This window comes from Zonotrichia albicollis, chromosome 19 (genome assembly GCF_047830755.1).
Source record: "Zonotrichia albicollis isolate bZonAlb1 chromosome 19, bZonAlb1.hap1, whole genome shotgun sequence".
NCBI lineage: Eukaryota > Metazoa > Chordata > Aves > Passeriformes > Passerellidae > Zonotrichia > Zonotrichia albicollis.
In genome coordinates, this window is record NC_133837.1 from 12,476,353 (window position 1) to 12,499,913 (window position 23,561).

Consider the following 23,561-nt stretch of genomic DNA (forward strand, 5'->3'; position numbering starts at 1 on the left):
GCTGGTGCCCTCCCTGAGGTTGGGGACAATCTGTGCCAATCCTGGTGCCCTCCCTGGGGTTGAGGACAATCTGTGCCAATCCTGGTGCCATCCCTGGGGTTGGGGACAATTTGTGCCAATCCTGGCGCCCTCCCTGGGGTTGAGGACAATTTGTGCCAATCCTGGCGCCCTGCCTGGGGTTGGGGACAATTTGTGCCAATCCTGGTGCCCTCCCTGGGGTTGAGGACAGTTTGTGCCAATGCTGGTGCCCTGCCTGGGGTTGGGGACAATCTGTGCCAATCCTGGTGCCATCCCTGGGGTTGGGGACAATTTGTGCCAATCTTGGTGCCCTCCCTGGGGTTGGGGACAGTTTGTGCCAATCTTGGTGCCCTGCCTGGGGTTGGGGACAATTTGTGCCAATCTTGGTGCCCTCTCTGGGGTTGGGGACAATATGTGCCAGTCCTGGTGCCCTCCCTGGGGCTGGGGACAATATGTGCCAATGCTGGTGCCTTCCCTGGGGTTGAGTACCATCTGTGCCAATGCTGGTGCCCTCTCTGGGATTGGAGACAGTTTGTGCCAATCCTGGTGCCCTCCCTGGGGTTGGGGACAATCTGTGCCAGTCCTGGTGCCCTCCCTGGGGTTAAGGACAATCTGTGCCAATCCTGGTGCCCTCCCTGGGCTTAGGGACAATCTGTGCCAGTTCTGGTGCCATCCCTGGGGTTGGGGACAATCTGTGCCAATCCTGGTGCCCTCCCTGGGATTGAGGACAATCTGTGCCAATCCTGGTGCCATCCCTGGGGTTGGGGACAATCTGTGCCAGTCCTGGCGCCCTCCCTGGGGTTGGGGACAATCTGTGCCAATCCTGGTGCCCTCCCTGGGGTTGGGGACAGTTTGTGCCAATCCTGGTGCCCTCCCTGGGCTTAGGGACAATCTGTGCCAATCCTGATGCCCTCCCTGGGGTTTGGGGACAATCTGTGCCAGTCCTGGTGCCCTCATTGAGATGGGGACAATCTGTGCCAATCCTGGTGCCCTCCCTGGGGTTGGGGACAGTTTGTGCCAATCCTGGTGCCCTCCCTGGGCTTAGGGACAATCTGTGCCAATCCTGATGCCCTCCCTGGGGTTTGGGGACAATCTGTGCCAGTCCTGGTGCCCTCATTGAGATGGGGACAATCTGTGCCAATCCTGGTGCCCTCCCTGGGGCTGGGGACAATCTGTGCCAAGGGGACAATCTGTGCCAATGCTGGTGCCCTGCCTGGGGTTGGGGACAGTTTGTGCCAGTCCTGGTGCCCTTGAGGAGAGCTCAGGACGATGCCAGCCCTGAGTCATGCCAGCCCCGAGCCTGCAGGAGCCTTTAATTGGTGTCAGTGCCTTCCCAGCACTGCAGGGAGAGCAGGAAAGGCATTAATTAGTCGGTGGCAGTAATTAGTGTCTGCTGCAATAACCGCAGGGGTTGATTAGTGCAGAAAGGGAGAGGCTTGGACAGGAAGGACTTGGAGGAAAAATTGGGATGTGGGAGCTCCCAGGGCACTCCTGTGGGGCTGGCCTGAGCCTGGCGGAGAAGAAAATGAGGGGGAAAAATAGAATTTATGTAGGAAAAAAGGCGTCCTTTGTGTGGGAAAAAGGTGTCCTCTATACGGGAAAAAACATGCCCTGTATATAGGAAAAATATGTTCTTTATATAGGAAAAAAGGAATTCTTTATATGGGGAAAAAAATGTCATTTATATGGGAAAAAGGGATCCTTTATATGGGGAAGAGGTGTGCTATATATGGGAAAAAAGGGATCCTGTATATGGGAAAAAATGTCATTTATATGGGAAAAAGGGATCCTTTATATGGGGAACAGGTGTGCTATATATGGGAAAACAGGGATCCTGTATATGGGAAAAAATATCATTTATATGGGAAAAAGGGATCCTTTATATGGGGAAAAGGTGTGCTATATATGGGAAAAAAGGGATCCTGTATATGGGAAAAAGGGGATCCTTTTTGATCTAAAATAGGTATTCTTTTAGATTAAAAAAAAACCATAATAATAATAATCCTTTTAGGGAAAGCAAGGATTTGGGATCACACCCCTCTCAAAAGAGGGACTGTCGTTGATTTTAAATGGGTATTCTCAGTTTTTTAAAAAATGTATCCTTTTAGGGAAAGCAGGGATTTGGGATCACATCTCCCTGAAGAAAAAAAAAAGGGATCCTTTTTGATATAAAATGGGTATTCTTTTAGATTAAAAAAAAAACCTTTTTAGGGAAAGCAGGGATTTGGGATCACACCCCCCTTAAAAATTGGATTGGTTTTGACATAAAATGGGTATTCTTTTAGATTTAAAAATACATATATATATATATATCCTTTTAGGGAAAGCAGGGATTTGGGATCACATGGGTTTTATTTTATTTTCCTCACACCCCCTGCACCCTCAGAGGGGTTTGTGCCCCACAAAGTGAGATTTTAATTGAGATTTTAATAACCAATGTGTGGCGGGAGGAAATTTGCCTCTTCCAGCCACAACCAGACCTTGAGGTGGATTTTCCTGAGGGGTTTTTATTTTATCCTGAGGGAATTTTATTTTCTCCTAGGGGATTTTTATTTTTCTGCACCCTCAGAGAGGTTTGTACCCCACAAAGTGAGATTTTAATTGTGATTTTAATAACCAGTTTATGCTGGGAGGAAATTTCCCTCTTCCAGCCACAACCAGACCTTGAGGTGGATTTTCCTGAGGGGTTTTTGTTTTATCCTGAGGGAATTTTATTTTATCCTGGGGGATTTTTATTTTTCTGCACCCCTAGAGAGGTTTGTGCCCCACAAAGTGAGATTTTAATTGAGATTTTAATGACCAGTGTGGACTGGGAGATTTGCCTGTTCCAGCCACAGCCAAACCTTGAGGGGGGATTTTTATTTTATCCTGGGGGTTTTTATTTTATCCTGGGGGGTTTTTATTCCTTGCACCCTCAAAGGGGTTTGTACCCCACAAAGTGAGATTTTAATTCAGATTTTAATAACCAGTTTATGCTGGGAGCAGATTTGCCTCTTCCAGCCATAGCCAAACCTTGAGGTGAATTTTCCTGAGGGGTTTTTATTTTATCCTGAGGGAATTTTATTTTATCCTAGGGGATTTTTATTTTCCTGCACCCTCAGAGGGGTTTGTGCCCCACAAAGTGAGATTTTAATTGAGATTTTAATAACCAGTGTGGGCTGGGAGGAGATTTGCCTGTTCCAGCCATAGCCAAAACTTGAGGGGGATTTTTATTTTATCCTGGGGGTTTTTATTTTATCCCAGAGGGTTTTTATTCCTTGCACCCTCAGAGGGGTTTGTGCCCCACAATGTGAGATTTTAATTCAGATTTTAATAACCAGTTTATGCTGGGAGGAAATTTGCCTCTTCCAGCCACATCCAGGTCTTGGGGGGGTTTTATTTTTTCCTGGGTGAAATTTCTTTCATCCTGGGGGTATTTTATTCCTCACACCACTTGCACCCTCAAAGGGGTTTGTACCCCACAAAATGAGATTTTAATTGTGATTTTAATAACCAGTGTGGGCTGGGAGGAAATTTGCCTCTTCCAGCCATAGCCAAACCTTGAGGGGGGATTTCCTTGGGGGGATTTTTATTTTATCCTGGGGGTTTTTATTTTATCCTGGGGGGGTTTCATTCCTTGTAACCTCAGAGGGGTTTGTGCCCCACAAAATGAGATTTTAATTCAGATTTTAACAACCAGCTGGCAGCACCAGGAGCTTTCCTGCACACATTTCCCAACCCCTGGCCTGTCCCAGCCCTTCTCCCACGTGGATTTTCAGGGGATTTTTGCCAGGGTGAGAGGGAAAAGCAAACAAACCTTCGGTTCCCAGCTGGTTCCTGCCCAGTTTTCCCTGTGCAGAGGGGAAGGCAGCATCCGTCAGCCCCAAGTGAAGAGGCTGCAGCGCTAAATTGGATTTATTTTAACACACAACTTCCTCTGGGCAGCCCTGCAGACGTGAGGAGAGCTCAGCACAGCCTGGGAGGAAGGCACACTCACTCCTCATCATCCTCATCAGCCCACAAAGGTTGGTTAAAAATATACAATAAAAATGCAGTTTAAAAAAATAAAAATACAATAAAAATACTATAAATATACCAAAAAACCCCACAATAAAAATAAAAAAAATACAACAAAAATACAATTTTTAAAAATACCTGGTTACTACCAAGAATTTGGGGTTTTCTGTGCTGCCAGGCACTGATCCCCAAGAGAACACTGCATTTAGTGGAGAGGCTTCCAAAATTCAATTCCAAAGCTGAGATTGTGGGTGTGGAGTTTGATAGAAGTGTGTGACACCACAGGGTGCAAAACCTCAGAGTTTAAGGGTTTGGAATATAGTAATAAATTATATATGCAGTTATAGTACTGAATTATATAGATAGGATTAGAATATATAGTAATAAATTATCTAGATAGTAATAAAATATATAGTAATAAATTATATATGTAGTTATAGTACTGAATTATATAGATAGTATTAGAATATATAGTAATAAATTATATCTATAGTAATAGAATATATAGTAATAGAATATATAGTAATAGAATATATAGTAATATATAGTATATAGAATATATTCATATATATTCTATATAACAGAATATATAGTAATATAGTAATATATCTATAGCAATAGAATATATACTAATATAGTATATAGAATATATTCTATTATATTCTATATAATAGAATATATAGTAATATATCTATAGTAATAGAATATATACTAATATAGTATATAGTAATATATACTGTAATATATATAACAGTAATATATAGTAATAATAATAAAGTAATAATATTTACTAATAAATAATATCTATAGTAATAGAATATATAGTAATAGAATATATAGTAATATATAGTATATAGTATATAGAATATATTCTATTATATTCTATATAATAGAATATATAGTAATATAGTAATATATCTATAGTAATAGAATATATACTAATATAGTATATAGTAATATATACTGTAATATATATAACACTAATATATAGTAATAATAATAAAGTCATAATATATAGTAATAAATAATATCTATAGTAATAGAATATATAGTAATATATAGTATATAGTATATAGAATATATTCTATTATATTCTATATAATAGAATATATAGTAATATAGTAATATATCTATAGTAATAGAATATATACAAATATAGTATATAGTAATATATACTGTAATATATATAACAGTAATATATAGTAATAATAATAAAGTAATCATATATAGTAATAAAGCAGCTGGAGGTTGTGGGGCCAAGGTTGCTCCTTCTTTTTCCCCTTCTCCATGGGTTTGGGTGGTTTTGTGTAATTGGATAAAAATCCACATTGTGGGCCACAGGTACTTCATTAAAGAGTTAAAAATAAAAATAATTTAGGTGTCATTTCTTAATTAGACAACTTAACTTTAAAAAAACTTGTAGAAAGATAGACAGGGCTCCATTTTTAGTTTGTGCTCAGAACTGAGGTTTGTGAGATTGTGACAGAGATAAGAACTGATAAACACCTGTGTCCCAACAAGAAATACCCTCTTGAAATAAAAATAAAAAGCATAAAATTAATAATAATAATAATAAAAGTAAAAAAATAAAAAGGATAAAATAATATAAAAATAAATAAATAAATGAAATAAAATAAAATAATAATTAAAAAACCATAAAATAAATAAAAATAAAAATAAATAATATAAAAATAAATAAATAAATGAAATAAAATAAAATAATAATTAAAAAACCATAAAATATAAAAATAAATAAATGAAATAATAAAAAACATAAAATAAATAAAAATAAATAAAAATAAATAAAAATAATATAAAAATAAATAAATAAATGAAATAATAATAAAAAACAAAATAAATAAAAATAAAAATAAATAAGATAAAAATAAATAAATAAATGAAATAAAATCATAAAAAGCATAAAACAAATAAAAGCAATATAAAAATAAAAACCGAAAAGAAATAATATAAAAATAAATAAATAATGAAATAATAAGCATAAAATAAAGTAATTAATAATAAAAGTAAAAATAAAAATAAAAATAAAAATAAAATAGATAATATAGAAATAAAAAGCATAAAACAAATAAAAATAATATAAAAATAAAAACCGAAAATAAATAATATAAAAATAAATAAATAATGAAATAATAAGCATAAAATAAAATAATAATAAAAGTAAAAATAAAAATAAAATAAAATAAATAATATAGAAATAAAAAGCATAAAACAAATAAAAGCAATATAAAAATAAAAACCTAAAAGAAATAATATAAAAATAAATAAATAATGAAATAATAAGCATAAAATAAAATAAATAATAAAAGTAAAAATAAAAATAAAATAAATAAAATAAATAATATAGAAATAAAAAGCATAAAACAAATAAAAATAATATAAAAATAAAAACATAAAATAAATAATATAAGATAAATAAATAACGAAATAATAAGCATAACATAAAATAATTTAAAAGTATAAAATAAATAATAATAAAAGTAAAAAATAAAAATAAATAAGATAAATAAGATAAAAATGAATAATATAATAAATAATAAAATAAATAAAAATAATATAAAATATAAATAAAAATAAATAAAAGTAAATAAAAGTAAATAAAAATAAATAAAAATAAATAAAAATAAATAAAAATAAATAAAAATAAAAATAATAAAATAATACTATCATTATTACTAAAGAAATAAAAAGCATCAATAAGAATCACGCTTAATAAAAAGCAGCAAAGCCGCAGGTGAGTCAGCGCTGGGATTCCCCAGCAGCAGCTCCGGCAGTGCCAGCGCCTCCCCCGCTCCCGCTGACACCCCAATGGCAGGTTCGCCTTTCATCGGGGGAGTTAATTGGGGGTTGTGCTCGGAGCAGCCTCTGAGGCACCAACCCAGCTCCAACCGAGCTCCAACAGCGCTGGGGAGCAGCGGAGCCCCGGATAAACAGGGGGCGGTGCAGGAGGGAGCGCTCCTGCTCCTGGGAAACGCTCCTGGGCCGGGCACTGACACTGCACAATGCAGGGAGCAAGGGCTGAGCCTGGAGCGGGAAAACAGGGAATGTCAGAGACAGGAGGGGAGAAAAACCCATGGAATGTCAGAGGAGAAGGGAGAAAAACCCAGGGAATGTCAGAGACAGGAGGGGAGAAAAACCCAGGGAATGTCAGAGAAGGGGAGGAAAAACCCAGGGAATGAATATCAGAGCCAGGAGGGGAGAAAAACCCATGGAATGTCAGGGGCAGGAGGAGGGAAAAGCCCAGGGAATATCAGAGGAGGAGGGGAGAAAGTCCATGGAATGTCAGGGCCAAGGGGGGACAAAAACCAGGAGGGAAAATCCATGGAATACCAGAGCCAGGAAGAGGGAAAAGCCCATGGAATGTCAGAGCAGGAGGAGGAAAACGCCAGGAAGGAAAAGCCCATGGAATATCAGAGCCAGGAGGGGAGAAAAGCCCAGGGAATGTCAGAGCAGGAGGGGGGGAAAGTCCATGGAATGTCAGGGACAGGAGGGGGGAAAAAAATCAGGAGAGAAAAGCCCATGGAATATCAGAGCAGGAAGAGGGAAAAGCCCCGGAAATGTCAGAGCAAAAGGAGGGAAAAGTCCAAGGAATATCAAGGCCAGGAGGAGGAAAAAGCCATGGTAATGTCAGATCCAGGAGGGGAGAAAAGCCCATGGAATGCCAGAAAAGGAGGGAAAAGCCAGGAGGAAAAAGCCCATGGAATGTCAGAGCCTGGAGGGGAGAAAAGCCCAGGGAATGTCAGACCAGAAGGAGGAAAAAGCCCAGGGAATATTAGGGCTAGGAGGAAGGAAAAGCCCATGGAATACCAGACAAGAAGGAGGGAAGAGCCAGGATGGAAAAGCCCAGGGAATGTCAGGGCCAGGATGAGGGAAAAGCCCAGGGAATGTCAGACAAGAAGGAGGGAAAATCTCATGGAATATATCAGAGCCAGAAGGGGAGAAAAACCCATGGAATATCAGAGTCAGGTGGGAAGAAAAGCCTGTGGAATATCAGGTCCAGGAGGAAGGAAAATCCCATGGAATAACAGAGCAGGAGAAGGAAAAAGCCAGGAAGAGGGAAAATCCCATGGAATACCAGACCAGGAGAAAGGAAAAGCCCATGGAATAACAGAGCAGGAGGAGGGAAAAGCCAGAAGGGAGAAGCCCATGGAACACCAGCGGCCCTTGCCAGCAATTCCTGCTCCAGGGATGGAGGCTCAGGATGGAGAGGGGAAGGATGATGGAGAGGAAAAGGATGATGGAGAGGAAAAGGATGGAGGAGAGGAAAAGGATGGAGGAGAGGAAAAGGATGGAGGAGAGGAAAAGGATGGAGGAGAGGAAAAGGATGATGGAGAGGAAAAGGATGATGGAGAGGAAAAGGATGATGGAGAGGAAAAGGATGGAGGAGAGGAAAAGGATGGAGAGGAAAAGGATGGAGAGGAAAAGGATGATGGAGATGAAAAGGATGGAGGAGAGGAAAAGGACGATGGAGAGGAAAAGGATGGAGGAGAGGAAAAGGATGATGGAGAGGAAAAGGATGGAAGAGAGGAAAAGGATGGAGAGGAAAAGGATGGAGGAGAGGAAAAGGACGATGGAGAGGAAAAGGATGATGGAGAGGGGAAAGGATGGAGGAGAGGAAAAGGATGGAGGAGAGGAAAGGGATGATGGAGAGGGGAAAGGATGATGGAGAGGAAAAGGATGATGGAGAGGAAAAGGATGATGGAGAGGAAAAGGATGATGGAGAGGTCTCTGTGCAGAGCAGCAGCTCCTGGAATGAAGAATTCAGAATTGAGATTTAAGCCAGGATTTCTGTCCCTGTTTCTCCCAGAGGGATTTCCCACCCCAGACCCCGCACACCCGGGGTTTGGGATTGAACCCCAAGCCCAGCTCAGAACTCTGCAGTGCCCCAAATAAAGCTTTTATCAAATGCCTGACGCATAATGAGAGAGAATCCTAATTAAGAGCAGCTGACAAATTGCACTGCGGCAGTAAATAAGCCTTTACCTCCATTAATAAAACAAAATGCTTGGGTAGAAATTATTCTAATTAGCATTTTGTGGGGGTTTTTGGCAAATAATTCCATCCTACCCAGCCACCTCTGGATTCCAAGCACTAAAGTGCTGCCCAGGGGTGGGAAGCAGCCAGGTTTTCATGGATAAAGATGGAAAAAAAATTCATTTTGGGGTTCTGAGTCTTTTCCAGGATGCCATGGGTGGGTTTGTGGTCAGGGGTTTGCAGGGCAGAAATCACACCTGGGACAGGAGAGAGGGATCAATCCCTCATGGATCTATAAATATAAATATAGATAGATATATATATATATATATATATATGTGTGTGTGTGTGTGTATAAAAATATAAAATTATAAATGTGTTTATATATAATTATATACATTATTTTATACATTATATCTATATATTTATATACATTATATATATTTTATATATGTGTATATATAAAACTATATATGTGTATATATAATTTTATATATGATAAAATTTTTATTATTTATATTTTATACAGATTATATTTATTATATACATTACATATGTGTACATATATAAAATTATATATGTGTATATATAATTATATAATATATATAAAATAATATATTTTAATATACATTATATATATTTAATATTCATTATATATATTTTATGCAATATATATATATATATATGTAGGTCTGTATATATGTGTATATATATATATATATATAAAATCATATATTATAAATGAATGAACCCCCTGCCCAGGTAACTCTGGGTTATTCAGAGATAGAAGAGAAGGAGGCTGCACAAAACCAAACTCCAGGGCTGCTGTTGGTGAATTTTCTGTGAATTTTCCATGATCACCAACCTCAATCCATAATCAGAACAGATAACTCTGCTGAAATCCTGACAGCAATCCTATTTCATGTTTCTTTCAGCATTTTTTGATCACGTTAATTTTGCCCTTTTATGGCTGCTTGTGGGGCATTTCCTACAATATAAATATTTTGAAGTTCCTACAATATTTCGTAGGAAAACACAAAATATTTTGTATTTCCTTAATTTCCCCACAACACTAAATTTAATTTAATCCAATTTAATATTGTAGGGACGAAAGAATAGTACAAAAATTGACTTTTTTGGTCGTGTCACTTTATTCTGCATATTTTTGGGCCAGCTCCTGGTGCTGCCAATTTGCACCTGGAGGTGAAAATCCAGCAGGGAATGCCTGAAACTCAGAGCCAGGGCTGGGGAATCCTCTGGAGCACATCCCAACCCAAATAAAACCCCAAACTGTGAACAAGCAGCACATCCCAACCCCAATAAAACCCCAAACTGTGAACAAGCAGCATATCCCAACCCCAATAAAACCCCAATAAAACCCCAATAAAACCCCAATAAAACCCCAATAAAACCCCAACAAAACCCCAACAAAACCCCATAAAACCCCAATAAAACCCCAATAAAACCCCAATAAAACCCCAATAAAACCCCAATAAAACCCCAATAAAACCCCAAACTCTGAACCAAACCCACCCCAGGCAGCAGAGCTGCACGACAGCTCTGAAGGATGGGAATAATAACACTTAATTCCAGCATTCTTCTGCCTTTCAGCAGACCCAAAATAGCTGCTGAGCCATCAGGGACCTGCTGCAGTGAATTTTTAAAGTAAACTTTCCCTCAGAGAGGTTTTTGGGTTTTTGGCAGGGAAGACGTGCTGAGCCCCCAAACCCTTTTTAGGAAAGGCACCAAGGCTCACCCAGCACCCAAAAAAACCCATTTAAAGGAAAAATCAGCTTAAAGTGAGGTTCCACGCCGGGAAATGTGGGGAAATGAATTTTTTCCAAAGCCCTGGGATGCGTTCTTGCCCTCCAAGTGCCCCCAAATCCTCTGGGGAGCTTTGCCAAGCCCACCAGCATCCCCTGCTCAGCTGCAGGATGAACAAACACCCGGGGGAAAGGCAGAGATCAAGATGGGAGAGATGAAATCTGCTTTTTGTGAGGGATGCGGTGACTCCAGCTGCTGGGAGCTTAACCCTTGCTGCGCCAGAGCAAACCCCAAACACTGGGGCGCTCCAGGAAAACCCTTCTGGGCTGACAGGGAGTCAGGAAAAGCTTTTAGAGGTGGTTTTTAGCCAGCCTGGAGCTGTGCCCATCCCATCCTGCAGTACAACCTCGGTTCTGTGCCCAAAACATCCCCAAATTCCCATCCCCAAGTTCCCATCCCCAAATTCCCATCCCCAAATTCCCATCCCCAAATTCCCATCCCCAAATTCCCATCCCCAAATTCCCATCCCCAAATTCCCATCCTGGAGGTGCCATCTCTGTTCTCTGCCCAAAATATTCCTAAAACATCCCCAAATTCCCATCCCCAAATTCCCATCCCCAAATTCCCATCCTGGAGGTACAACCTCTGTTCTCTGCCCAAAACACCCCCAAATTCCCATCCCCAAATTCCCATCCCGGAGGTACAACCTCTGTTCTCTGCCCAAAATATTCCTAAAACACCCCCAAATTCCCATCCTGAAGGTGGAACCCGTGTTCTTTTCCCAAAACATCCCCAGATTCCCATCCTGAAGGTGCAATCTCTGTTCTCTGCCCCTAAATTCCCATCCTAATTTCAAAAATATAATAAGGAAGGAAGGCAGGAAGGAATTTAGGAAGGAAGGAATTTAGGAAGGAAGGAAGGAATTTAGGAAGGAATTTAGGAAGGAAGGAATGAATTTAGGAATGAAGGAAGGAATGAATTTAGGAAGGAATGAATTTAGGAAGGAAGGAAGGAATGAATTTAGGAAGGAATGAATTTAGGAAGGAAGGAATGAATTTAGGAAGGAAGGAATGAATTTAGGAAGGAAGGAATGAATTTAGGAAGGAAGGAAGGAATGAATTTAGGAAGGAAGGAAGGAATGAATTTAGGAAGGAAGGAAGGAAGGAATTTAGGAAGGAATTTAGGAAGGAATTTAGGAAGGAAGGAAGGAAGGAATTTAGGAAGGAAGGAAGGAAGGAAGGAATTTAGGAAGGAAGGAAGGAAGGAATTTAGGAAGGAAGGAAGGAAGGAATTTAGGAAGGAAGGAAGGAAGGAATTTAGGAAGGAAGGAAGGAAGGAATTTAGGAAGGAAGGAAGGAAGGAATTTAGGGAGGAATTTAGGGATTTAGGAAGGAATCTTGGAAGGAATTTAGGATGGAATTTAGGACTTTAGGAAGGAAGGAATTTAGGAAGTTTCCATTTTCCATTTTAGAGAGGCTCCTGCCTTTCTCAGCACACACCTGCCTTTCCAAAGCAGGACACAGTGACCCCACAGCACCCAGCAATTCTCCTCACAGCTGACTGAGCTGTGAGCCCTCTCCAAAATCCAGGGAAAGCAGGAGGTCGGTGCTACAGACCCCTAAAACCTCCCACTCCTTCCTCATAACCACAGGGCAGGAAAACCCCACTGAACTCAACGTGAAAACTGAAGGATCTCCTTGGAAATGTGTGGAAATCTTTTCCCTGAGTGCACCATTGTGAAAATTGAAGGATCTCCTTGGAAATGTGGAAATTCTTCCCTGAGTGCCCCATTCTGGTGCTGGCAGCTGCAGGAATCCAGCAGCTTCCCGTTTATTTGTATTTTTAGCAGCAGTGCTCTGCCAATGCCACCCCTGGGACACGGGGAGGTCACACCTGAGCTGTGAGAGAGGAGCTGCCAGCAGGAAGGACAAAGGCGCGAGTGTGAAAGGGGAAAAACAGAGAGATTATATAAAAAATATAACAGAGCTCAGAGAGTCTGAACTGCATCCAGCACTGCCAGAGCCAGGCAGGGCTCAGGGAAATCACAAATTCATTCATCTGGGAGAGAATTCACCATGCCCAGCTACCAGCTGGTGTTCCCTGCAGCTGGAGAAAGGGCAGGAATGCCCAGACTGGGAATTACCAGTGTCAGCACTGGGATGAACCCCCAAACTGGGAATTCCTCACTGACAGCACTGGGATGGGTCTCCAAACTGGGAATTCCTCACTGACAGCACTGGGATGGGTCTCCAAACTGGGAATTCCCATTGATAGCACTGGGATGAACCCCCAAACTGGGAATTCCTCACTGACAGCACTGGGATGATCCCCTAAACTGGGAATTCACAGTGACAGCACTGGGATGAACCCCCAAACTGGGAATTCACAGTGACAGCACAGGGATGAACCCCCAAACTGGGAATTGCCACAGACCAGGACTGGGATGAGCTCCCAAACTGGGAATTCCCAATGACCAGGACTGATATGAGCTCCTAAACTGGGAATTCCCATTGACAGCACTGGGATGAACCCCCAAACTGGGAATTCCCATTGACAGCACTGGGATGAACCCCCAAACTGGGAATTCCCAGTGACAACACTGGGATGAACCCCCAAACTGGGAATTCCTCACTGACAGCACTGGGATGAACCCCCAAACTGGGAATTCCCATTGACAGCACTGGGATGAACCCCCAAACTGGGAATTGCCACAGACCAGGACTGATATGAGCTCCTAAATTGGGAATTCCCATTGACAGCACTGGGAGGAACACCCAAACTGGGAATTCCTCACTGACAGCACTGGGATGATCCCCCAGACTGGGAATTGCCACTCACAGGACTGGGAGGAGCTCCCAAACTGGGAATTCTCAGTGACCAGCACTGGGATGAACCCCCAGCCCCACAATCCCACTGATGAACATTGGGATGACCCCCCAGCCCCACAATTCCCATGAAAGAACACTGGAATGAACCCCCAGCCCCACAATCCCACTGATGAACACTGGGATGACCCCCCAGCCCCACAATTCCCATGAAAGAACACTGGAATGAACCCCCAGCCCCACAATCCCACTGATAAACATTGGGATGAGCCCCCAGCCCCACTCACCAGCTCTGGCAGCAGCAGGTCGGCCCCATAGACGAACGCTGCCCCCAGGGCAAAGCCAGCGGCCACGGGGAAGAAGGAGAAGGCCCCAAAGGTGCCGGATTCCTGGGCCAGCTCGATGGCAGGGGCCAGCAGGGACCAGTAGGAGGCTGCCAGCATCACCTGGGCACAGGAGGGGAGCAGTGAGAGCCACGGGGTGGGAGGGACGGGAATCCCAGAGCAGGAATGGATGCAGGGATCAGCAGAGCCCAGAGGGGGCTGGGGAAAGGGACCCCAGCTCTGCCCTGCACCCCAGAACCCCAGGAAATCCCCTGGGCACGGGGCTCAGAGTCCTAGAAGGGTTTGGGCTGGAAAAAACCTCAAAGCTCATCCAGTGCCAGCATGGCAGGGACACTGACCTGTCCCACGTGCTCCCAGTCCTGTCCAGCCTGGCCTGGGCACTGCCAGGGGCAAGAGCAGCTGCTGTGGGCACCTGGGACAGTGGCACAACACCACCAGGGGGGATTCCTGCCCAATATCCACCCCAAACCTCCTGCCAGTGTCCCAACACCATCAGTGGGGATTCCTGCCCAATTTCCACCCCAAACCTCCTGCCAGTGTCCCAACACTTTCCCAATTTCCACCCCAAACCTCCTGCCAGTGTCCCAACACCTTCCCAGAGAATTCCACCCAAACTCCCAACCCAAACCTCCTGCCAGTGTCCCAACACCCCTACTGGGAATTCCTGCCCAATTTCCACCCTAAACCTCCTGCCAGTGTCCCAACACTTTCCCAATTTCCAACCTAAACCTCCTGCCAATATCCTAAGAGCTTTCCACAGAATTCCTTCCCAATTTCCACCCCAAACCTCCTGTCAGTGTCCCAACACCTTCCCAGAGAATTCCACCCAAACTCCCAACTCAAATCTCCTGCCAATGTCCAAACAGCATCCCAGAGAATTCTTTCCCAATTTCCAATCCAAACTTCCTGCCAGTGTCCCATGAGCTTCCCACAGAATTCCTTCCCAATTTCCAATCCAAACTTCCTGCCAGTTTCCCAACACCATCCCAGGGAATTCCTCCCCAATTTCCACCCTAAATCTCCTCTCAGTGTCCCATGACCTTCCCACAGAATTCTTTCCCAGTTTCCAACCCAAACCTCCTGCCAATGTCCCAACACCTTCCAAACTCCCACCCCAAAACCTCCTGCCAGTGTCCCAAGAGCTTCCCACAGAATTCCTTCCCAACTCCCAAATCTCCTGCCAGTGTCCCAACACCATCCCACAGAATTCTTTCCCAATTTCTACCCCAAACCTTCTGCCAATGTCCCAAGAGCTTCCCAATTTCCAACCTAAACCTCCTGCCAATGTCCCAAGAGCTTCCCACAGAATTCCTTCACAACTTCCACCCCAAATCTCCTGTCAGTGCCCCAAGGAGCTTCCCAGAATTGTCCTCCCCAAACCTCCCACCAGTGTCCCAACACCATCCCAGGGAATTCCTCCCCAATTTCTATCCTAAATCTCCTCTCAGTGTCCCATGACCTTCCCACAGAATTCTTTCCCAGTTTCCAACCCAAACCTCCCGCCAATGTCCCAACACCTTCCAAACTCCCACCCCAAACCTCCTGCCACTGTCCCAACCTTCCCAATCTCCACCTCAAATCTCCTGTCAATGTCCCAAGAGCTTCCCACAGAATTCCTTCACAACTTCCACCCCAAATCTCCTGCCAGTGCCCCAAGGAGCTTCCCAGAATTGTCCTCCCCAAACCTCCCACCAGTGTCCCAACACCTTCCCAGTTTCCACCCAAACCTCCTGCCAGTTTCCCAACACCATCCCAGGGAATTCCTCCCCAATTTCCCTCCTAAATCTCCTCTCAGTGTCCCATGACCTTCCCACAGAATTCTTTCCCAGTTTCCAACCCAAACCTCCTGCCAGTGTCCCAACCTTCCCAATCTCCACCTCAAATCTCCTGTCAATGTCCCAAGAGCTTCCCACACAATTCCTTCCCAACTCCAAAACCTCCTGCCAGTTTCCCAACACCATCCCAGGGAATTCCTTCCCCAATTCCCACCCAAACCTCCTGCCAGTTTCCCAACACCATCCCAGGGAATTCCTCCCCAGTTTCCATCCTAAATCTCCTCTCAGTGTCCCATGACCTTCCCACAGAATTTTTTCTCAATTTCCAACCCAAGCCTCCCGCCAATGTCCCAACATCTTCCAAACTCCCACCCCAAAACCTCCTGCCAATGTCCCAAGAGCTTCCCACACAATTCCTTCCCAACTCCCAAACCTCCTGCCAGTTGCCCAACACCATCCCAGGGAATTCCTTCCCCAAACCTCCCCTCCCCTTCCCCAGTTCCCACCCCAAATCTCCTGCCAGTGCCCCAAGGAGCTTCCCAGAATTGTCCTCCCCAAACCTCCCACCAGTGTCCCAACACCTTCCCAGGGAATTCCTCCCCAATTCCCACCCAAACCTCCCGCCAGTTTCCCAACACCATCCCAGGGAATTCCTTCCCAATTCCCACCCAAAGCTCCCCTCCTGGAGCTGCAGCCCAGCCCAGGGCTCAGGGCAGCTCCCGAGCAGGAGGCAGAGCTGCCTGTGTGAGAGTGAGCGCGAGCAGCGGGGCTGTCACGCCAGCCTGCAGCAGGGCTGTCACAGCCCATCCCTCAAATGCCACCTCCTGTGACAAACAAGCACACAGCCCAGCGGGAGAGGCTGGCAGGGCGATGTGTCAGCTCATGTGAGCGTCTCATTCCTGCACAGCAAACAGAGCTCAGCCCCCAGATCTGCCAGGATCCCACGGCTCAGGGCAGAGCTGACACAGCTCTGAGCCAGCTGCAGCAAAGGGAATTGTTCCATTTATTCTGTTTATTGCGTTGATTCCGGCAGCCCCAGGGGCTGGCAGGGTTCACAGAGCACCCCGAGGTGCCAGGGAGCCCCTCAGCAGCTTCTCCTCAGCCCAGGGGGGGATTTGGGGATTTAGGATCACCCAGGGCAGGTACAGAGCTGGGCTCAGCTGATTTAGGATCCCCTGGAGCTGAGGGACCCCAAAGCATCACTGGGAGACCCCAAAGCTTTAGGGACCCCAAAGCTTTAGGGAGCCCAAATCATCACTGGGGAACCCTCAAAACCTCAGGGACCCCAAATCATCAATGGGGGAGGCGCTAAGCTCAGGGACCCCAAATTATCACTGGGGGACCCCAAAGCATCACTAGGAGACCCCAAAGCTTTAGGGAGCCCAAATTATCACTGAGGGAACCCCAAATCATCACTGAAGAGTCCCAAAGCTCAGGGACCCCAAATCATCACTAGGGGACCCCAGAGCATCACTGGGAGACCCCAAAGCTTTAGGGACCCCAAAGCATCACTGGGGGACCCCAAAGCTTTAGGGACCCCAAAGCATCACTGGGAGACCCCAAAGCTTTAGGGACCCCAAAGCATCACTGGGGGACCCCAAAGCTTTAGGGAGCCCGAATCATCATTGGGGGAGCCCCAAAGCCTCAGAGACCCCAAAGCATCATTATCATTGGGGGACCCCAAAGCTTCAGGGACCCCAAAACACCACTGGGGGACCCCAAAGCATCACTGGGAGACCCCAAATCATCACTGGGAGACCCTCAACACCTCAGGGACCCCAAATCATCAATGGGGGAGCCCTAAAGCTTCAGGGACCCCAAAGCATCACTGGGGGACCCCAAGGCCTCATAGACCCTAAAGCATCACTGGGGGAGCCCCCCAAATCCTCAGGGACTCCAAATCCTCACTGGGGGACCCCAAAACATCACTGAGGGACCTCAAATCATCACTGGGGGAGCCCCAAAGCTTCAAGGACCCCAAATCATCACTGGGGGAGCCCCAAATCCTGCCCTGGGCTCCAGCAGTGGCACAGGGGACAAACACCAAGCAGAGACCCCAGATCTGTGCCCTCCTCTGGTGGGGATCCCTCCAAACCCAGCAGGGTTTAACCCCAAACCTCTCCCAGGGCTGGCACCTCCTTCCACAGGGATGCAGTGCAGGGATCCCCCAAAATTCTGCCCCCCAAACCCAGGGGTCCTGCAGTGTCCCCGTGGCTGGGGAGCCTCATTTGGAGTGAAAATTCAGAATAAAATTCAGAATAAATAAAAAAAGGAAAGGAAGGAAAAAAGGGGAGGAAAGGAAGGAAGGAAAAAAACGGGGAAGGGAAAGGAAGGAAGGAGAAAAGGGGGGGAAGAAAGGGAGGAAAAAAAGGGGGAAAATGTGGATAAATTGAAGTGGGATGTACATCCCAGTATATCCCAGTTCAATTTATCCACAGAGCCAGGGCTGGGCTGGGCTGCAATTAAATCCCTGATGAAAGCAGGAGGGCCTGGCCTGTGGGATCCCTGCGATGGGATGGGGACACCAAGGGACACTGGGGAGCTGGAAATGCTGGAAAATGAGCGGGAAGGGCAGGGGGAGGATGAAGACATTGGCAGGGCACTTTCCTCGCCAAACTTTTCCACTTGGCTTCATGAAAGCTCCGTTAAGCAGAGCTGAGAGAGCTCCTGGTGCTGTTTTAGGGAATGTTTGATCCCAGGGTGCCTGGGTAGGGCTGAGGATGATTTCCTGCTCCATTTGGGACAGGGAAAAACCAAAGAGCAGCCCAGGCAGAGGGAAAGCTGCAGGTGTTTGTTCCTGGTGGCTGAGCCCATCCCTGCAGCACCACGGAGAAAAAAAAATAAATTAACAAAAAAATAAATAAAAAATATCTCATTTAAGGATATGAAGATTTAAGAGAAAAAGCAGAATTTGCCATCAGATGCCCCAGCAAGCAAAGCTTTGTCTCTATGGAAACACAAAAGCTCAGAGCTCCTGCCTGCAGAACTGGGATCAGCTGGGACTGCAGAGAGAGGGAACTGGGGCAGGGAAAGGCGCTCCCAGTACAGCCCAGTACAGCCCAGTTCCATTTATCCACGTGCCCAGGCTCACCCCAGCCCACCTAGAGCAGCTGCAGGGAAAAAAGGGGGGAAAGGAAATGGACAAAAGGGTAAGAAAGGAAGGGGGAAAAGGGAGGGAAATAAAGGGGGAAAAAGGGGAAGGGAAGGGAAAAAAGGGGGAAAAGGAAAGGGGAAAAAGGGGAGGAAATAAAGGGGGAAGGGAAGGGGAAAAGGGGGGCAAAGGGAAAAAAGGATAGGAAAGGAAAGGGAAAAATGGGGAAAATGAAAGGGGAAAAATGGGGAAAGGGGAAAAAGGGGGGAAAAGGAAAGGGGAAAAAGGGGGGAAAAGGAAAGGGGAAAAAGGGGGGAAAAGGAAAGGGGAAAAAGGGGGGAAAAGGAAAGGGGAAAAAGGGGGGAAAAGGAAAGGGGAAAAAGGGGGGAAAAGGAAAGGGGAAAAAGGGGGGAAAAGGAAAGGGGAAAAAGGGGGAAAAGGAAAGGGGAAAAAGGGGGGAAAAGGAAAGGGGAAAAAGGGGGGAAAGGGGAAAAATGGGGAAAGGGGAAAAGGGGGGAAAGGAAAGGGGAAAAAGGGGGGAAAAGGAAAGGGGAAAAAGGGGGGAAAAGGAAAGGGGAAAAAGGGGGGAAAAGGAAAGGGGAAAAAGGGGGGAAAAGGAAAGGGGAAAAAGGGGGAAAAGGAAAGGGGAAAAAGGGGGGAAAAGGAAAGGGGAAAAAGGGGGAAAAGGAAAGGGGAAAAAGGGGGGAAAAGGAAAGGGGAAAAAGGGGGGAAAAGGAAAGGGGAAAAAGGGGGGAAAAGGAAGGGGCGAAAAGGAAAAAAGGAGGGAAAGAAAAGGGAAAAAAGGGGAGGGAAGGAAAGGGAAAAAATAGGAAAAAAGGGGGGAAATGGAAGGAAAAAAGGGGAAAAAAGTGGGGAAGAAAGGAAGGGAAAAAACGGGGGAAAGGGAAAGGAAAGAAGGAAAAAAAAGGGGGGAAAGAAGGAAAAAGGGAGGACAAGGAAAGGCTCCTTGTGTTGTTGAACCCTTTTGAGGCAGGGAAAAGGTGCAGACTCAGCTGCTGGCCAAGCAACGGCAACGCTGCCCAGCTGGGAAAACTCCAACTCAGGGGGATCCTGGTGTCCCCCAGTGTCCCCAAATGTCCCCTGGCGCCTCCAGGCACAGTCCCCCTCCTGCTCTGGGCGCTGCCAGCTGGCAGAGCTGAGGGCACAGCCAATGTTTGCAGGAGCTCAGCCACGCCTGGGCGGGCAGGGCTGGCTCTGAGCTGTGCCAGGGGCACCCGGTGGCCTCAGCCAGGCCAGCAGCTCCTGATCCTGCTGGGATCCCTGCGGAAATGCCAGCCCAGGGATCCCCCACTGCCTCCAAGGGGGGACAACACCCACCCTGCAGGGAGCACACACAGCCCCTGGCACCCACCTGGCACCCAGGTGACACAGGGCACAGCCAGGTGGCACAGCCAGGTGGCACAGCCAGGTGGCACAGCCAGGTGGCACAGCCCAGCACACTGGGAGCACTGGGATGGGCTGGGGGCTCTGTGCCTGCCTGGATTTGTGCTTGAAACCCTCAGGAGCAGAGGGAAGGCAGAGCTACAGCTCTCCATGGAGGCTGGGTGTGCAGTGTGGGGCTCTCTCCTGCAGGATAAACCTGGAATTGTGGGGTTTGGGAGCTGGGCAGGGGTTGGGGAATGCGGGGCTGGCACTGCCCAGGTGCTGGGGCCCCACCCAGGCTCATTAAATCCCCTTTGTTTCCCTCATTAATTATCGAGTCCAGCTGCTGGGGCACCACCCCCAGAGCACCTGCAGCACCTGCAGGGTGGGGCTGAGCAGATGGACTCGATAATTAATGAGAGATTTAATGAGCCTGGGTGGGGCCCCAGCACCTGGGCAGTGCCAGCCCCGCATTCCCCAACCCCTGCCCAGCTCCCAAACCCCACAATTCCAGGTTTATCCTCCAGGAGAGAGCCCCATATTTCACACCCAGCCTCCATGGAGAGCTGCAGCCCTGCCTTCCCTCTGCTCCTGAGGGTTTCAAGCACAAATCCAGGCAGGCACAGAGCCCCCAGCCCATCCCAGTGCTCCCAGTGCCCCCAGGAAAGGGGGAATTGAACTGCAGAGAGCCAAGGCGGCCTCGTGCCCATCCTGGTGCCACCTCCACCCTCAGCCCTCCCCTGCCCTCAGGGAACCACCCGAGGGATTTTAGCTCGAGTGGAGAACCCAACCAAGCGTGGAGGGGCTGCAGAGAGCACGGGGAGGAGGAGGAGGAGGAGGAGGAGGAGGAGGAGGAGGAAGCTGCACTCACCCCTGCAGCAAAGCCCAGGCTCCCATCCAGGATCCGCCTCTGGAAATAAAAGCAAACAACGAAACCACAATGAAACCACCCTGAGCTGGGGTGAGGGCACTGCCCACAGGGCTGGGAGAGGGTGCCCAGGCTGGGGAGGGGCTGTGCCCAGCAGGGAATGGGCTCAGGAGGGTGTTTGAGCAGGAATTGTGCCCTACCATGGCAGGATGGGGTGCCCAGAGCAATTGTGGGTGCCCTGGCATGGGAGCACGAGGTGCCCACAGCAGCTGTGGGTACCCCTGGAGCCCTGGCAGTGCCCCAATCCAGGCTGGAGAGGGTTGTGCCCAGCAGGGAATGGGCTCAGGAGGAGATTTGAGCAGAAATTGTGCCCTGGCATGGGAGCATGGGGTGCCCACAGCAGCTGGGGGTGCCCTGGCATGGGAGCATGGGGTGCCCAGAGCAGCTGTGGGTGCCCCTGGAGCCCTGGCAGTGCCCAATCCAGGCTGGCACTGGGGTTTGGGCACACCTGGGGGGTGTCCCTGCCCCTCCCAGGGCAGGTTTCACCCCCTCCCCAAGGAAGCCAAGCCAAGTGCTGCTCCAAGGGAGCTCCCTGAGCAGGCAGCTCCTGAATAAAGCATCACAAGACTGAGGCATAAATAATGAATCCATCTTGGGCAATCTGGAGCACCCTGGCCAGGAGGGCTCTAATTTTGGATCCAGGATGACTTGGAGCTCCTCACTCTGCTCCTTCTGAGCAGGGGCTGACCCAAATCCTGCCCTGGAAACCAGAGCCAGGTTAGAGGCAGGGGAGCTGCAGCTGCCCACAGAGCCCCAGGGGCACATTCACATTCCAGGCTCAGAAATTTGATTTTTGATTTCCTTCCCCTCCTGGTGATGGGAGAGGAGCTGGGTTTCTGCTCTTCCTGCCCCTCAGAGCTGGGAGCAGGCAGGGAAAGCCAGGGAGGAGCAGATCCTGAGGGGTGTCAGGGCTCACCTGGCCCTGCATTGGGATCTGTGGGATCTGTGGGATCCTGGGGCTGAGGGGATGATTCCAGGGGTTCAGAGGCTGATCCCAGGGTCAGGACCTTGTGGGACCTATGGGATCCCAGGGGCTGATTCCAGTGACTCGGGATGATCCCAAGAGCTCACCTGCCCTTGGATTGGGATCTGTGGGATCCCAGGGCTCAGGGGTTGATCCCAGGGGTTCAGAGGCAGCCCTAGGGTTGGAATCCTGTGGGATCTGTGAGATCCCAGGGCTCCCCTGCCCTTGGATTAGGATCCTGTGGAATTCCAGGGGCTCAGGGGCTGATCCCAGGGTCGGGATCCTATGAGATCTATGGGATCCCAGGGCTCAGGGGCTGATCCCAGCACTCAGGGGCTGATCCCAAGGTCAGGATCCCGCAGGATCTGTGGGATTCCAGGGCTCAGGGACCAATCCCAAGGTCAGGATCCTGGTGGGATCTGTGGGATTCCAGGGCTCAGGAGTTGCCCCATGGTTGGGATCCCGTGGGACCTGTGGGATGCAAGGCCCAGGGGCTGATTCCAGGGGTTCAGGGGCTGCCCCAGGGTCAGGATCCTGTGGGATCTGTGGGATTCCAGGGCTCAGGGACTAATCCCAGGGTCAGGATCCCATGGGATGTGTGGGAGCCCAGGCTCACCTGGCCTCTGGAGAACACGAACACCAGCGCTGACCCTGCTGCTGTCAGGGCCCAGGTGAGCAGAGTGCCCAGCAGTGCCTGCAGCCCTGGGCCCAGCCCCGGGATCATCCTGGCCTGGGAGAGAGGAGAAACAGCCTTGGGAGAGGAGCCAGAGACCCCCAAATCCCACACAAACCCACCCAGACCCCCCCTGCCCCACAGCCAGAGACCCCCAAATCCCACACAAACCCACCCAGACCCCTGTGCCCCACAGGGCCCACAGCCAGAGACCCCCAAATCCCACACAAACCCACCCAGACCCCTGTGCCCCACAGGGCCCACAGCCAGCCCAACCATCCCCTCCTAAACTCCCTGTCCCCCAAAGGCCAGGCTTTGCAATCTAAGCTGAGCCCATCAGGAGCCAGCAGAACCCCAGCAGGATTTGGGGTCACACCTCGCCCAGAGCCCTTTTTGTGCCCCCAGCCTGCTTTTCCTGATGGGGAAGGTGAAAAACCTCACAGCACCTGCTCCCTGCAGCTTGGGAAAGGGGAAAAGGGCAACAAATCCCCAGGAATGGGCAAAAAACCCCAGAAAATCGGCAATGAACCCTGGGAAATGGGCAGCGAGATCCAGCCAGGCTGGAAATCCAGATGAATGAATTTATAACATACACCTGCATGGATACGTTTATGTGTAAATAAATGGAATATACAGGGATTGATAGGCTTATATGTGAATATATATGAAATACACAGGGATTAATAGGTTTATATGGAAATATACATGAAATAGACAGGCATTAATAGAAGTATATGAAATATACAGGAAATATACAGGGATTGATGGGTTTCTATGTGAATATATATGAAATACACAGAGATTTACA

General features: G+C 47.3%; 1 protein-coding gene across 3 annotated transcripts in view; it reads right to left on the minus strand.

The window, feature by feature from the left end:
- SLC39A11 (solute carrier family 39 member 11) overlaps window positions 1–23,561 on the minus strand; it is an 86,017-nt gene that overhangs the window by 54,663 nt on the left and 7,793 nt on the right. For all 3 annotated transcript variants that reach the window (XM_074554817.1, XM_074554815.1, XM_074554816.1), the window contains 3 exons: window positions 22,697–22,810; window positions 21,060–21,098; window positions 13,883–14,041 (listed from right to left, as the gene is read on the minus strand). In XM_074554817.1, coding sequence (XP_074410918.1) covers window positions 13,883–14,041; window positions 21,060–21,098; window positions 22,697–22,810 — 312 coding nt within the window. The remainder of the gene's footprint in view (window positions 1–13,882; window positions 14,042–21,059; window positions 21,099–22,696; window positions 22,811–23,561) is intronic.